This window comes from Protomyctophum parallelum, assembly GCF_964188405.1.
Source record: "Protomyctophum parallelum genome assembly, chromosome: 5".
Classification (NCBI taxonomy): domain Eukaryota; kingdom Metazoa; phylum Chordata; class Actinopteri; order Myctophiformes; family Myctophidae; genus Protomyctophum; species Protomyctophum parallelum.
In genome coordinates this window covers 39,336,475-39,350,284 of record NC_139702.1, presented here as the reverse complement: position 1 = coordinate 39,350,284, position 13,810 = coordinate 39,336,475, and the positions used below count along the sequence as shown (strand labels likewise).

The window sequence follows — 13,810 nt, the reverse complement described above, 5'->3', positions numbered from 1 at the left end:
GCAATGTTTAACCCTGGAATTTTAACTCTCCAATTTTTGCTGTGGGTAGGCAACCTTTATTATCAGAAGAGCCATTTTGGCCCAAAAACGTATTACAATTCTATCTGGAGCCGCAAAATTATGTTTGCTTTAATGAAGCAAACTTTAATTATTTGGGTTTTTTCTGGTCTTTCAATATTACATTTTATTGTTTGCTAATTTCTCAAAGCATATCAAGTATACTGTACCAGGCAGTATGCCAGCAGCATTGGTGGTGAAAGAATAACTTTATGCTTCCTACAAATAAATTATGATTACATGTAAAAAAGAAAAAAAAAAAAAAAAGAAAAAAGAAAACCTCTTATTCCTTTTCATACTTTTTTGCCGTAGCAACTGGGAGCCACGGGAGGAGGGCCTATAAGAGCCACATGTGGCTCTAGCCGGTTGCCTACCCCTGCCATAGACTCATGAGTATGGTTGACTCCTGTCCGGCCCCTCCTACGTCCACTCCTGCTCTCACCAGGCCCAGGACCTGTGCGAAAGTTACATAACATGAACAGGCTATATCAATCTAATAAAATTAGCCAAAAGGTTTTGCAAGATTATTATTATTTTTTTGTAATTAAATCTATGGTTTTGTTTTGGGGTGTGTGTGTAATTACTAATTAGCCTACTTTATTATTTTTTATATTTTTTATTTTGGCGGAAATGGATTCATCCAGAAGAGTAGAAAAATATCAGACCTACAAGCTCACCGTCGTGGAGCCTGTAGTGTAGATCCATAGAGACATATGTGTAGATCTGCTCGGCTTCAGGCGCGCGCGACACCGTCTGTCAACACCATCGATGATCGATCTGGCGCTCAATGTACACATTATCTGTTTGTTGTGGAGAGGTCAGCTACATCAAACCTGTTCATTTAGTTTTAAAGTAGCTAAATACAGTAAGTGCGTGCATTTATAATGGCCTTTATTCTTCCCACCGTAGGCCTACAGCATATTGTGACGATAGTTGTTATATTTTAATTAAGCTAATGTGTGAAGTTTTTTGTAAGCATGTACAACACACAGTGACACACTGACGTTAACTTTATGCGTTTGCTTTACGTTAGCTTCAAGCTAACTAATATGTATTGCTTTGCTCCCGATGAAACATGATGTAGGCGGCGGCCTAAAAACTTTACATTTAGTATAACCTCAGCTAAAATGTGCTCTACCTGGCTCTAATTCTGATTAATTGAAAATGGTGGACCCTGTTGTAAACAAGTGTAATGCTTTATGGTGTCGTCCACAATTAACAGTTTTTGTATTGAGTTGTGCTTGAAATTACTGCAATTCTGCAAACTGTTAAATCAATCAATCAAAACAGCATGCTGATTAAATCACATCAGTTGATGAAATTGAACTGAATATTAAAAATATATAATAGGAAATAGGCTATATCTTTACTAGCTTACTTTTGTTCTGTCAAACAGGTGGATCATCCCAGCAAGACATATTTTCTCAGGTTATAAGGCGAAACTTCCATAGTTGTGGAGGGAAAATGGACTTTTTTGCACCTTCTTCAAGTTCAACTCCTACTACTATGCACGATATTGAGGTTAACGTTTGTATAAAAATATCAATAATAGTTACTAGGCTCATTAAGTTAATTTAATAGCAGACATAGATGAATAGATGAATAATAAATGTGTTCTGTTCTGGTTTATTTTTATTGATTTTGTATTCTTGTCTTTTCAGGCACACACACTCACACAGGCAACACAGGATGAGAGTCTGTGCACTGAGCAAGATTTAACAAGACGGCGGTTTTCATCCATGAGCATGCCAGACACTCAAGACCAGCAAATGAGGTATCATGTCATTTCCATCCATTAACCCCCTGCAGGGGTCCTTGAGGGAGTTCCAGGGGGTACCCAGCTGATAGTTAGGAACCCTTATGGGTCTGTAAATCTGGGAGTTGTACAAATGGAACCAAATGGACCCATTCCATTTGTACACTCTCAGAGTTAAATTAACATTGATTTTACAATATAAATTGGGGTTTCAGAGATAGAAATGCCATTTAATGGGGGTCCATAGCCTAATTCATGTCAAACTGGGGGTCCTTGAAATAAAACGGGTTGAGAATCACTGCTAGAGTCGTAAAAACATCTGCTCTTATGGGTGTCACTGGAATATCTCTTCAAATGGGGGTCCGCGGCCTAATTGGTGTCAATTTGGGGATCCTTGACATGAAATAGTTTGGGAACCACTGGCATATACTGTACATGTAGTCTTTTAAATTATGTCATTTTATGATTGTATTAAATTCCAACCATACCATACCAAAATGCATAGGTACCTCATAATTGTTGTACAGTACATCTTATCTGCACATAATCATTCAATAATCATTAATTTGTGCTCTACATTTACCCATCATACATATCGTTGCTGTCGTTGCATAACTCAATATTTGAGGTTTTTGGCATAAATCAGTGCTATTGAACACCCTTTGCATCTATGTGTTGTTTCGAAAATATTGAACCAATAGAAAGTAGTAAAAAGTGCTTTGGACAAAACCTCTTAACTCCATTGGACCCTCAAAATGTCTTCTAAAGCAACTCCACCACTTCTCCCCCTCTCATGGAAGTAATTGACAATATATAAAGTTAATTTCCTGAAAAATGAACATTTTGGAGTTATGAGGTTTCTTCCCGACAGATATATATTGGGAGCAGTGGCTGCCATTATTACAACACCTGGGTAGTTGGGGGTTAAGTATCTTGTTCAATGCTCAGGCACACTTCGACATATAGACTGGGTGAGTCAGGGTAAAGTGCTTCTGAATGGTCAGTTATCTTGCTCATCATGAGATTAAATTTGGTGCAGGTGTGTTACTGTACATGTAGATATATTTAATTTATACTATATCGTTTCTTTTAATGATTGCAGTACAAAGATCGATATCATCAGCAGCAAAATGCAGGACCTGGTTTATGAGATCAACGAGAGCCGCACCAATGAACTGAAGATGGACAGCTTTAAGGACATGATTATGGCGAAGGTGACATCAACTTTCTTTTGTTCTTCAGAAGCTATACTGCCCAGTATTGCCATAGTATTGCCCAGTATTGCCATATACCCAGTATTGTCATAGATTCTATTACATAATGCATCAATTAATTCCCATTTTATGTATATTATTTAATCCTCAATTCTTCTGGACTACGCTCTACAGCTGCATCCATACTATTTTCCACACTGCTCAAACGCATATACTGTAGCTATTGCATTCAGAATGTACCTTGGCTTGCACTATATGTTGAGTTTGTCCTTGTACCGTGTCAATTTATGTATACTGTTAGTATGTCTCCACTTCAATGGCACCAAATACCAATACATTTTGTTTAGTGAGTATTGCAGTGCTCTGATTCTGAAGACTGCCATTTTGGTCAAAGCATATATAGACATTAACCCATTCTGGGTGGGAACCCCTTTTGGTGTTTTAGCTGTTGAAAAATAGCAGATCTACAAGCTCATAGTGCGGCACCAAGTGAAAATGTGGCGCAAATCTTTGAATATATATTCTTTCAGAGAGAACGTTTTTAACTCAAATCTTTGCTTCTGGGAGGTCACTGGAACAACATATTTTGAGATGGGGGTCGGCGGCCAAATACATATAATTCTAGGGGTCCTTGACATGAAATAGTTTGAGAACCACTGACATGGAAACATAGGGTTTTTCAGAAAACTGCCAGGATTTAGAAGACATTTGTAGAATCATCCTCAGGTCTAAATGGGTTTAAGTAAGCATTTTTCCCCCTCCCCGTCTCCACTCAGGTGACAGACAAGTGCGCGGAGATGAAGGAACACATGTACGCAGTGTATGAGGTGAACAGCCATGACATGAAAGTCAAACTGCAGGAGCTGTCAGAGGTGCTGGAGAGCTGCAGTAAGCTCAATGAAGAGCTCCAGGAGGCCAGCCAGGCGCTGGCGAGTCTCAGAAAGGGCCTTGACCTTGTCCCGACACCAGAACACCAGGCAACACAGAATGAGAGGTCTCAGAGATAGAAATGCCATTTAATGGGGGTCCATAGCCTAATTCATGTCAAACTGGGGGTCCTTGAAATTAAACGGGTTGAGAATCACTGCTAAAGTCGAAAAAACATCTTCTCTTATGGGTGTCACTGGAATATCTCTTCAAATGGGGGTCCGCGGCCTAATTGGTGTCAATTTGGGGATCCTTGAAATAGTTTGGGAATCACTTGCATATACTGTATGTGTTCTGTATGTAGTCTTTTAAATTATGTCATTTTATGATTGTATTAAATTCCAACCATACCATACCATACCAAAATGCATAGGTACCTCATAATTGTCATAAGTATTGTACTACTCTGTTTTTAGGTTATAGATTTTTTTTGGCATAAATCAGTGCTATTGAACACACCAATATTGAACCAATGGAAAGTACTGTAGTAAAAAGTGCTTTGGACAAAACCTCTTAACTCCATTGGACCCTCACCACTTCTCCCCCTCTCATGGAAGTAATTGACAATATATAAAGTTACAACAACAACTTTGATGAGGCAGTATTGCTTTGTTTTAAAAATATAAGGTTTTCTTAATTTCCTGAAAAATGAACATTTTGGAGTTAAGAGGTTTCCTCCCGACAGATATATATTGGGAGCAGTGGCTGCCATTATTACAACACCCGGGTAGTTGGGGGTTAAGTATCTTGTTCAATGCTCAGGCACACTTCGACATATAGACTGGGTGAGTCAGGATAAAGTGCTTCTGAATGGTCAGTTATCTTGCTCATCATGAGATTAAATTTGGTGCAGGTGTGTTACTGTGTAGAAGTCATCCTTCCGTTTCATGAAATCGATTATGTATTGTTTATATCATGTAGATATATTTAATTTATACTATGTCGTTTCGTTCAAATGATTGCAGTACAAAGATCGATATCATCAGCAGCAAAATGCAGGACCTGGTTTATGAGATCAACGAGAGCCGCACCAATGAACTGAAGATGATGGACAGCTTTAAGGACATGATTCTGGCGAAGGTGACATCAACTTTCTTTTGTTCTTCAGAAGCTATACTGCCCAGTATTGCCATAGATTTTATTACATAATGCATCAATTCATTCACATTTTATGTATATTTAATCCTCAATTCTTCTGGACTACCCTCTACAGCTGCGTCCATACTATTTACCACACTGCTCAAACGCATATAGCTATTGCATTCAGAATTCCTGTACCTTATTGGCTTGCACTATATGTTGAATTTGTCCTTGTACCGTGTCAATTTATGTATGCTGTTAGTATGTCTCCACTTCAATGGCACCAAATACCAATAATTCTGTTTAGTGATTATTGCAGTGCTCTGAGCGAAAGTTTTTAACTCAAATCTTTGCTTCTGGGAGGTCACTGGAACAACATATTTTGAGTTGGGGGACGGCGGCCAAATACATATAATTCTAGGGGTCCTTGACATGAAATAGTTTGAGAACCACTGACATGGGGTTTTTCAGAAAACTGTCAGGATTTAGAAGACATTTGTAGAATCGTCCTCAGGTCTAAATGGGTTTAAGTAAGCATTTTCCCCCCTCCCCGTCTCCACTCAGGTGACAGACAAGTGCGCGGAGATGAAGGAACCGATGTACGCAGTGTATGAGGCGAACAGCCATGACATGAAAGTCAAACTGCAGGAGCTGTCAGAGGTGCTGGAGAGCTGCAGTAAGCTCAATGAAGAGCTCCAGGAGGCCAGCCAGGCGCTGGCGAGTCTTGACCTTGTCCCAACACCAGAACAGTAATGTTTTCATGTTTCTGAGTTATGAAATGCACATTAGCTGTGCTTTTTCTGTTCATGGGCTTCTTATGCCAGATAAGTTTCTGCCTTTTTGAATCTTTGAATTGACCTCTCTCGCTCTCTCTGGTGTTGTCACTGCACAGCGGTAATTGCCATTTGTTTGTATACAATGTTTTATACACTACCCCTTACTGAACTTATACTGGCAATATGATTTTGCTTTATATATACGTTTGGCCTTTGTCTTGTCACAGTTTAAAGTTTAAACCGTGAAAAACTTTAAACTAATTAAAGTATGTGTTAATGTACTTGAGTGTATTACTTTATTAAAAAGAAATGCACTACAACTTGTAAGGAGGAATGCGAGTACAATTTTTAAGAGCCTTTATTGTGAAGAGATTACAAAAAAAAACACCAAGCTGAATCCTATGCTGCACACGATGGTCACAGATGGGATAAACTTAACACAATTAAAGTTTGTATTCAATGTGCAAACTCCAATTCGGTCTCTGACATTTAGACGTCATATTTGTGCAATGCCATATTCTACTAAAGTTGATTAACTTTAAATAATGATCCACACATAACCATATACAGTATCTCAGCTACATTCACTTAAACTTTTTGCATCCATTAATCTACAGTAGGCTACAAAGAATTACATAAATCAATCAAACCTTCTCAATCAGCATGCCACACTTTTGAAATGCACGTTGTTTTAACCCTTGACTCAAATGACACTACAAAATGAATATCACGCTTGGACCCATTGCCTTGTTAGATTGACCCCCCTTTAACATAAATAGAGGACACACCACACGTAAGGAACTAAGGATTACACATCTCCAACAACAGCAGCTTGAAAATGCACAACTGAGGTATTGTTTATATAAATAAGCCTACAAAAAATGACCTTACATATCCCAGGTAACATTTGCCCAAACCAGTCCATTTCCGTGAGAGGAGATTGGAAGGGTTTACTTCCCGACAGTGAAAGACTGCAGTCCAGTGATGGCTCTGCCAAGAATCAAGGCATGAATGTCATGCGTTCCTGTGGAAATAAGACAACATAATGATCAGGTTACATTTTTAGTACAAAGATACAGAGATCATACATTTAAACATGCTTTATTCAATCGTAAAGCTATCATCTTCATTTCTCCAGCAGCAAGTATCAGCCTTCAATATTTTGAACACTGCTGACCCCTAGTGGACCTTGTACTACACTGGTATTATGACGGTTTTTATTGACAATTTGATTTGATTGACAAATATTGACACAATGATATAGTTTCATCCAGGGGTCTTCAACAGGGGGGTCTGGGACCCGTCCTCATAGTACAATACAAGGGGGTCTCCAAATCTCCAAAACTTTTGTGTGACTTTATTGTGGGACTTTATTTTTTTAACCCTCGCATCCCTATTCTGAGGGCATTAGCCAAAAATAGCAGATCTACAGACATGTGAGCTTGCAGATCAGCTATTTTCTTTAAAGTGGCTTGGTGTACAAGGTAAAAAGAGCGGACCAAGTACCAAGCCAAAGGTCACATTTACATTACATTACACAAGTATTGAAGGTTTAAGTGGTTAAATGTTTGAAAACACACATTTAACATGAATCCAATGTGTAGTGGGGGTCCCTGCTTCATCTCTCTCAGCTAAGAGGTCCTTGGCCTGAAAACGTTGAAGACCCCTGGACTAAACTGTGAATAGATGCACTTGACTACCGGTAAATGATAAAGATGGTTAATATATCATTATTCCTGCATGCATTAGTTTTTTGCATACCCTCGTACGTGTTGACGGCCTCTAAGTTCATCACATGTCGGATGATGTGGTACTCGTCTGCAATGCCGTTTCCTCCCAGCATGTCTCTGGCCTGTCTGGCAATGTCCAGAGACTTACCACAGCTGTTCCTCTTAAGCATGGAGATCATGTCTGGATGTGCTCTGTTAGAAGTGCAGAAAACATCTGCATTACTTAACTTACAAGAAGTCTATACAATTAGAGAATGTAGCAGAATTGTTATTTTGATAAATGTTTTGACTGTTATCTCTCCTACTGGTACCAACATCAATACAGCACGGAATTGTGGACAAAATCTTATCCAACGACAACAAAATATTCTTTAGTTTTGTGTCTGAGAGGCTAAATCTCATCAAATGGTGGTCCGTGGCTCAACTGCCAAATAATGGGCTGTGATATGAAAAGGGATGAAAACCACTGATTTATTGTGAAGCAAACACAGTGTCCCTTGTAGAAAACATGGAACACAGAACACACCAATGTTGAGGAGGTGCTGACCATGAGAGAAAACAGTAGTTTAGGAAAAGCAGTCGCACACTCCCGCGCATTTATCACAAGCCAACATTTTGGCTTTTGATAAATAATGTTTTGTGCAAGTACTTTCCCTGAATTACATTCATTACATACAGTCTGACGATGAATAACAAAGCTACATTCACATTGGCATCATGAGAGAGACTCACTTCTTCTCATCAATCAGTCTGCCTAGTGCTAGACAAGACTGCAGCCCGATGGTGATCTCTGTCAACATATCTGCCATCTTTTTCTGCATCAGCTGGTTCCTGGCCAGTGGCACTCCGAACTGGATTCTAAACAGACCATATTATAGACGGTGAGCTCCCAACCATTTCTGTTCAGCTCGGGCCACAATATCTGGGGTATGTTATTTAATAGTTTTTCCAACACGATATTACTTTAATGTCATGTACCTATCCAGAGTGTATTGTCTGGCAGCATGGAAACAAAATTCAGCAGCTCCAAGAGCTCCCCAGGCAATGCCGTAACGGGCATTGTTCAGACAACCAAATGGACCCTGGCAGTGGGGAAGGTTACACAAGACAACACGGAAAACAAAAACAGATCAAACAACTGGATTTAGACAGAATTGGAATGCCCTGAGCTACTATACTTAAGCACATGTGTATGAGCCATGAAGGGACTTGGGCGGCGGTGGATCAGGGGTAGAGTGGATGGATGGTAACCGTAAGGTTGCCAGTTTGAACCCGGGCTCCTCCAAAGTTACTGTCGAAGTGGCCTTGAGCAAGACACTGAACCCCTAATTGCTGCTGATGTGCTAGTTGGTGCCTTGCATGGTTTCCGCTGCCATCGGTGTGTGAATGTGTGTGTGAATGGGTGAATGTAATGCACAATCTATGTAAAGCGCCTTGGATAAAGGCGCTATATAAATGCACCATTTACCATTTTATATAAATGCACCATTTACCAAGGGTGTTTATTTGTATATGTGCACTGGATTGGATCATTGATCATTGATAATGTAATGCATGGAGGCACCGCATTGGCACTGTGCTGGTGGGAGTGTCTTTGTGGGTGGCCTCCAGCGGCTATACATAATGACCCTCACCTGCTCACCTGATGGCTGGGTTTACTGTAGTAGGGTGAGCTGGGAGAGGTTAAGAGGTATATATTCTGTTGTCTGCAATTTGCATTTGCTCACTGTTTGACTTACAGTATCTCTCTGCACATATGTATATATTCATTAGAAATTGTATTGAAATATTTGGTGCACTGAAAGAGAAGTAAATAATTGTAAACTTATGAGCTAGAGTGCTAGACTGTTGGATGTGAGTCTTTTTAGTTGCATGTCATTACAGTTTTTATCTCCCAGGCTTATCCTGCCGGCTGATTATTCACTGGGGATTGCTATGAGCCACTATAACATGTTTTTCTTTTTTTTTAAACAGCATCTTTCTGTGTGTGCGCCCTTTACACAAGAAATATTTACAGTGACTTACAGCCAGGCCTGAAACATTGGGCAACAGGTTCTCCTGGGGAACCTCCACGTCGTCCATCACGATCATTCCAGTAGCAGAAGCCCTCAGGGAGAATTTGCCCTCAATCTTAGGTGTGGAGAAGCCCTTCATTCCACGCTCTAGAATGAAACCCCGCACCCTGCCATCCTCACACTTGGCCCAGACCACTGCGATATCTGCCACAGGAGAGTTGGTGATCCTAGCAGCGCAGACAAGCGGGATGGTAAGCATCATACGGTCAAAGAGACTCTGTCATTACGAATTATAAACAGATTTGTTGGTGACAGCTTGATGGGTTATGGGTTTTGATTGAATCATTGGGCACGCCATTTACAAAGGGGTCACGTGGTGTTGGTGCTACGTCACTCAATTTAGTATCAAAGCCAGCTGTTCACCTGCGATGGGTTTCATGAATGGAATGGAGAGGGGGTGAACGGGGGACAACTACATTGTTCACTTTTGTATTCTTTTTTTTATAGTTCATAGTAGCTGGTCTCTGCCAACTAGTATTCATAGTTGTAGTGCTCAGAGTGAATGACCCTTAAAGCTGCTATAAGCAATAATCTGTCCAAAAAAAAAAGCTACGAGCTTGTAGGTCTGCTATTTTTGAAAAATCTTGAAAATGTGGCACAAATCTTTGAATATATATTCTTTCAGAGAGAACGTTTTTAACTCAAATCTTTGCTTCTGGGGGAGTCTCTGGAACAACATATTTTCAGATAGGGGTCGGCGGCCAAATACATGAAAAAGGTTGAGCACCACTGACAGATAGAAACACAGGTTTTTCAGAAAACTGTGATGATTTAATTTTTTTTAATTTTGACGTCAGGCCTAAATGGGTTAAGCCTTAACCGTTAAAGAAGGGGTCATATAGTACTGGTGTGGAGTTACGGCTTCTATATATGGATTTCTATGGAAGCTATTTTAGTAGCTCTTTTCTTACATAATGCGTTGCTGTATACCAAACCTTCACGTGTAGCACAGGTCAAGGTCCCGACTCCCCACCCGTAGACAAACAGAAGTGCAATGTTGTAGCTACCTGTCGTTCTTTTCACAGAGATGAGCAAACTATGTGTGTCTGGAAATGTAAATGATTCCTAGTTTTTTCCATCATGCTGTGGTGTATTTTTAGTCAAATCGGCCCCATCAAACATCCACATTTCGAGAGCACATTGTCTAGGACCGATATCCATCTATAATAAAGTCATGAGGACACGTTTTGTCCTTGGCCCATTCTAAATCAATGCACAGCTTTTAGTAAATTAAGCTACCGGTACTGTCTACATGAGTGACTGTCTACCTACCAGGTCTAGACTCTAGACTCTAGACTGTCTACCTACCAGGTCTTGGCCCCATTGATGGTGAAGGTGCCACTGGAGGGGTTGTATTTGGCCTTGGTCTCCATACCACCGGGGTCACTACCATGGTTGGGTTCTGTCAAACCAAAGCAGCCCAAGATCTCTCCACAGGCTACACACACGCACACACAGACAGACAGACAGACAGACAGACAGACAGACAGACAGACAGACAGACAGAAACAAGCAACAGAAGCAGATCGTTTTGTGTTTGTGTTGTATTGTGACAATGATTAGGCCTATAGTCCCATACCATTATCAACAATGCAACAGGTTTTTTTTTTAAAGAGGGAACTTGGAGAAAAGGAAAAACAGGAAACACAATAAGGGATGCTATAGCCAGGCACTCTGAATTATGCAATATTTAATAGACTTGGATATCCGACCAACTGCATATCATTAACTTCCCTATAGTCTTACCTAGTCTTGGCAGGTACTTGTCCTTCTGTGCATCTGTTCCATAGGCGTTGATGGGGTGCATGACAAGGGAGGACTGAACGCTCATGACTGATCTGTAGCCACTGTCCACTCTTTCAACCTCTCTGGCGATCAGACCATATGCCACATAGCTGGTGCCAGCACAACCGTACCCTGAATGACAGGCAGAGCAGAGGAGGTTAGGACTGAGACCAGATTCTACAAATGTCTTCTAAATCATGACAGTTTTCTGAAAAACGAGACCCATAAATGTACAGTAATTGGCCGCCGACCTCCAATTTGCGCAACAATTTATACAAACTCGTAGCGCGGCCCTCAGTGCTGCACTAGAATTAATTAGTTGTATATCCATAATATTAACATTAATATAACATAATATTGTTTATTCAGTATATTTCATGAATGAGATACAGTTATATCTCTTGATTTTCTATACCTTTGATCGTTGGGCCCAAGACACCCAATTCTCCCATCTCTGAGACAATCTCACGGTGGAAATCTGTGGGTGGGGGAGCAAGATTCAAACACTCAGTGAAGCAATGTACAAAAAGAGCACAAGTCAGGTTCGATTGTGTGAAGGTTGAGTTGCCTTGATTCTCTTTCGAATGCATTACGTCATTAAAGGTATAAACTAAAGCCTACGGTAATTATTTTATATGTCCGTGTCCCTTGACGGAAATAGAAAATTGCTTATTTACTTCCATTGAGCGACACGGTTGTATTGTATGATAATTAGGCTTGAGACACCTTAATATGACTTGCTCCATGTAAGTCCAAACCAGGCATATCTGTTTTGAATAAGAGAACTCACGTTCATTTCTGTTGGCCATGAGAATGCGGGGCATTAGTTTATCCTGGCAGTAGTCGCGGAAGGAGTCTCGGATCATAACCTCCTCTTCCGTCAGCTGGCCGTCCAGGTCCAGGGCGTCACGCCAGTTAAACGCCACCTTAGCTGCAGGGGGACAAAAGCAACTGTTGTCAGCTATAGTTTTGAACTGGGTTATTGTTAGGCCTGACGTCAAACTTTTAAAAATGCCTTCTAAATCCTGACAGTTTTCTGAAATACCTATGTTTCTATATCGGTGGTTCTCAATATTTCATGTCAAGGACCCCAAAAAAATGTTTATATACTTACCAGGCTTGGGTGGCATTTTGACTTCTTCTTCACCTTCTAAAGGAGGAATAATAAATTATAATCATAATTTCAAGAAGACAAACCTTTGAAGAGTATATAAAATGCTGCTATATTTACTATTAGAAACTGAGAGTCTACCTTCCTGGAATACTTTAATTTTCTCTAGATTACTATAGTCTATATTGGTGAGACTCCTATATAGTTTAGATGGCCGTGTGTTATATGTTTAACCACATACACCAATAGGTGTATATCTATACTATTCTGGGGACGAACCAAACGCTCAGAGAAAATATCTGCTATCAAGCTCAGTTGTGAGCTTACGAAAATGAAAGCCTGCATGGTACCGCGGCTATTGTAGATCTCATATATCCGGCAAAGAGATCCGGGGCTATATCTTGCGCCACCCCTTAACCCTTATCCCTAAACTTATTTGCCATTTTTTTACTATTTAAAAAAACCCTTTTAAAATAGTTCAAATAGCTGATCTACAAGCTCACAACATGTAGATGTAGATTGACTATTTTTAAATGATTTTCAAAATAGTAAAAAATGGCAAATAAGTTTAGGGATAAGGGTGGCGCAAGATGGAGCCCCTGGTGTAGAGGGAAAATGAGGGGACAAGTAGACCCTGTGGTTTAAGTGGTTAAGAGACGACTGCCTCAGTCCAGCATGTTCATATAATTTCTGACTGAAAACCGACCTTTCTGGGCTGGTGCAGCTGTGCCATGTGCTCGGGATGCAGTGATGGTGACACATTTCTGTGTGTTGGATAGCAGCCGAGAGACAGCACTTCTGACAGCCATGGATCTCTGACAGTGACATGGGATGAGGTGATTAAAGTAGCCTAATTATGCATCTAGATCAAATGTTAAATATCAATAACTCAATCAGAAACATGTTGAGGAAATGTATACCTATATATGTTCAAAATGAGATGATTCTGTTTTCTGATCTTTTTTAATTTCATATGCTTACTTTATTTTGTAGGCTATATCATTAAATGACGAGGGGGGACTTTAGTGACATAGGATGGTTATAATAAAATTTGCTTCAACAGCATAGAGCAAACGAACATTTTGTACTTTTTTTGTGTGTGTTATAGCCTACATGACGATTTAGACAGCAAACAATCCTGCAGTAATGCATGCATTTGGCATAGGCAGATAATTAATACAACAATTAAGAATATTAATAATAATATGCTACCTTTTTTCTTTAGTTTCTTCAGTGAGCTCGCAAAGTCGCAAGTTTCGCTTATGACAAGTTGCCAATCCCGAGCAACTTTCAAAGTTG

At 40.0% G+C, this 13,810-nt stretch overlaps 2 protein-coding genes across 2 annotated transcripts; one reads left to right on the top strand and one right to left on the bottom strand.

Moving 5' to 3' along the window:
- Positions 1-2,921: 2,921 nt before the first annotated feature.
- syce2 (synaptonemal complex central element protein 2) lies at positions 2,922-5,886 on the top strand. Its single transcript, XM_083764898.1, has 4 exons — positions 2,922-3,027; positions 3,804-3,915; positions 4,920-5,034; positions 5,599-5,886. Exons 3-4 carry the CDS (start codon positions 4,948-4,950, stop codon positions 5,785-5,787), a joined length of 276 nt encoding a protein of 91 aa, XP_083621024.1. The 5' UTR covers positions 2,922-3,027; positions 3,804-3,915; positions 4,920-4,947; the 3' UTR covers positions 5,788-5,886.
- A 371-nt stretch (positions 5,887-6,257) lies between these two features.
- gcdha (glutaryl-CoA dehydrogenase a) lies at positions 6,258-13,810 on the bottom strand. The gene is made up of 12 exons (XM_083765859.1): positions 13,724-13,810; positions 13,218-13,326; positions 12,515-12,550; positions 12,191-12,331; positions 11,816-11,878; positions 11,362-11,532; positions 10,924-11,053; positions 9,566-9,782; positions 8,519-8,622; positions 8,273-8,398; positions 7,572-7,732; positions 6,258-6,834 (listed from the first exon to the last, which is right to left on the bottom strand). Exons 2-12 carry the CDS (start codon positions 13,318-13,320, stop codon positions 6,761-6,763), a joined length of 1,326 nt encoding a protein of 441 aa, XP_083621985.1. The 5' UTR covers positions 13,321-13,326; positions 13,724-13,810; the 3' UTR covers positions 6,258-6,760.

Bases quoted from the DNA above. Each gene is read 5' to 3' on its own strand.
- gcdha (XM_083765859.1), bottom strand. From the start codon at position 13,320: ATGGCTGTCAGAAGTGCTGTCTCTCGGCTGCTATCCAACACACAGAAA. The intron at 11,533-11,815 runs GTATAGAAAATC...CCTGTCATTCAG, and splicing joins CTTGGGCCCAACGATCAAAG to GGTACGGTTGTGCTGGCACC. The intron at 11,054-11,361 runs GTAAGACTATAG...GCGTGTGTGTAG, and splicing joins CAAGTACCTGCCAAGACTAG to CCTGTGGAGAGATCTTGGGC.
- syce2 (XM_083764898.1), top strand. From the start codon at position 4,948: ATGCAGGACCTGGTTTATGAGATCAACGAGAGCCGCACCAATGAACTG. The intron at 5,035-5,598 runs GTGACATCAACT...GTCTCCACTCAG, and splicing joins AGGACATGATTCTGGCGAAG to GTGACAGACAAGTGCGCGGA.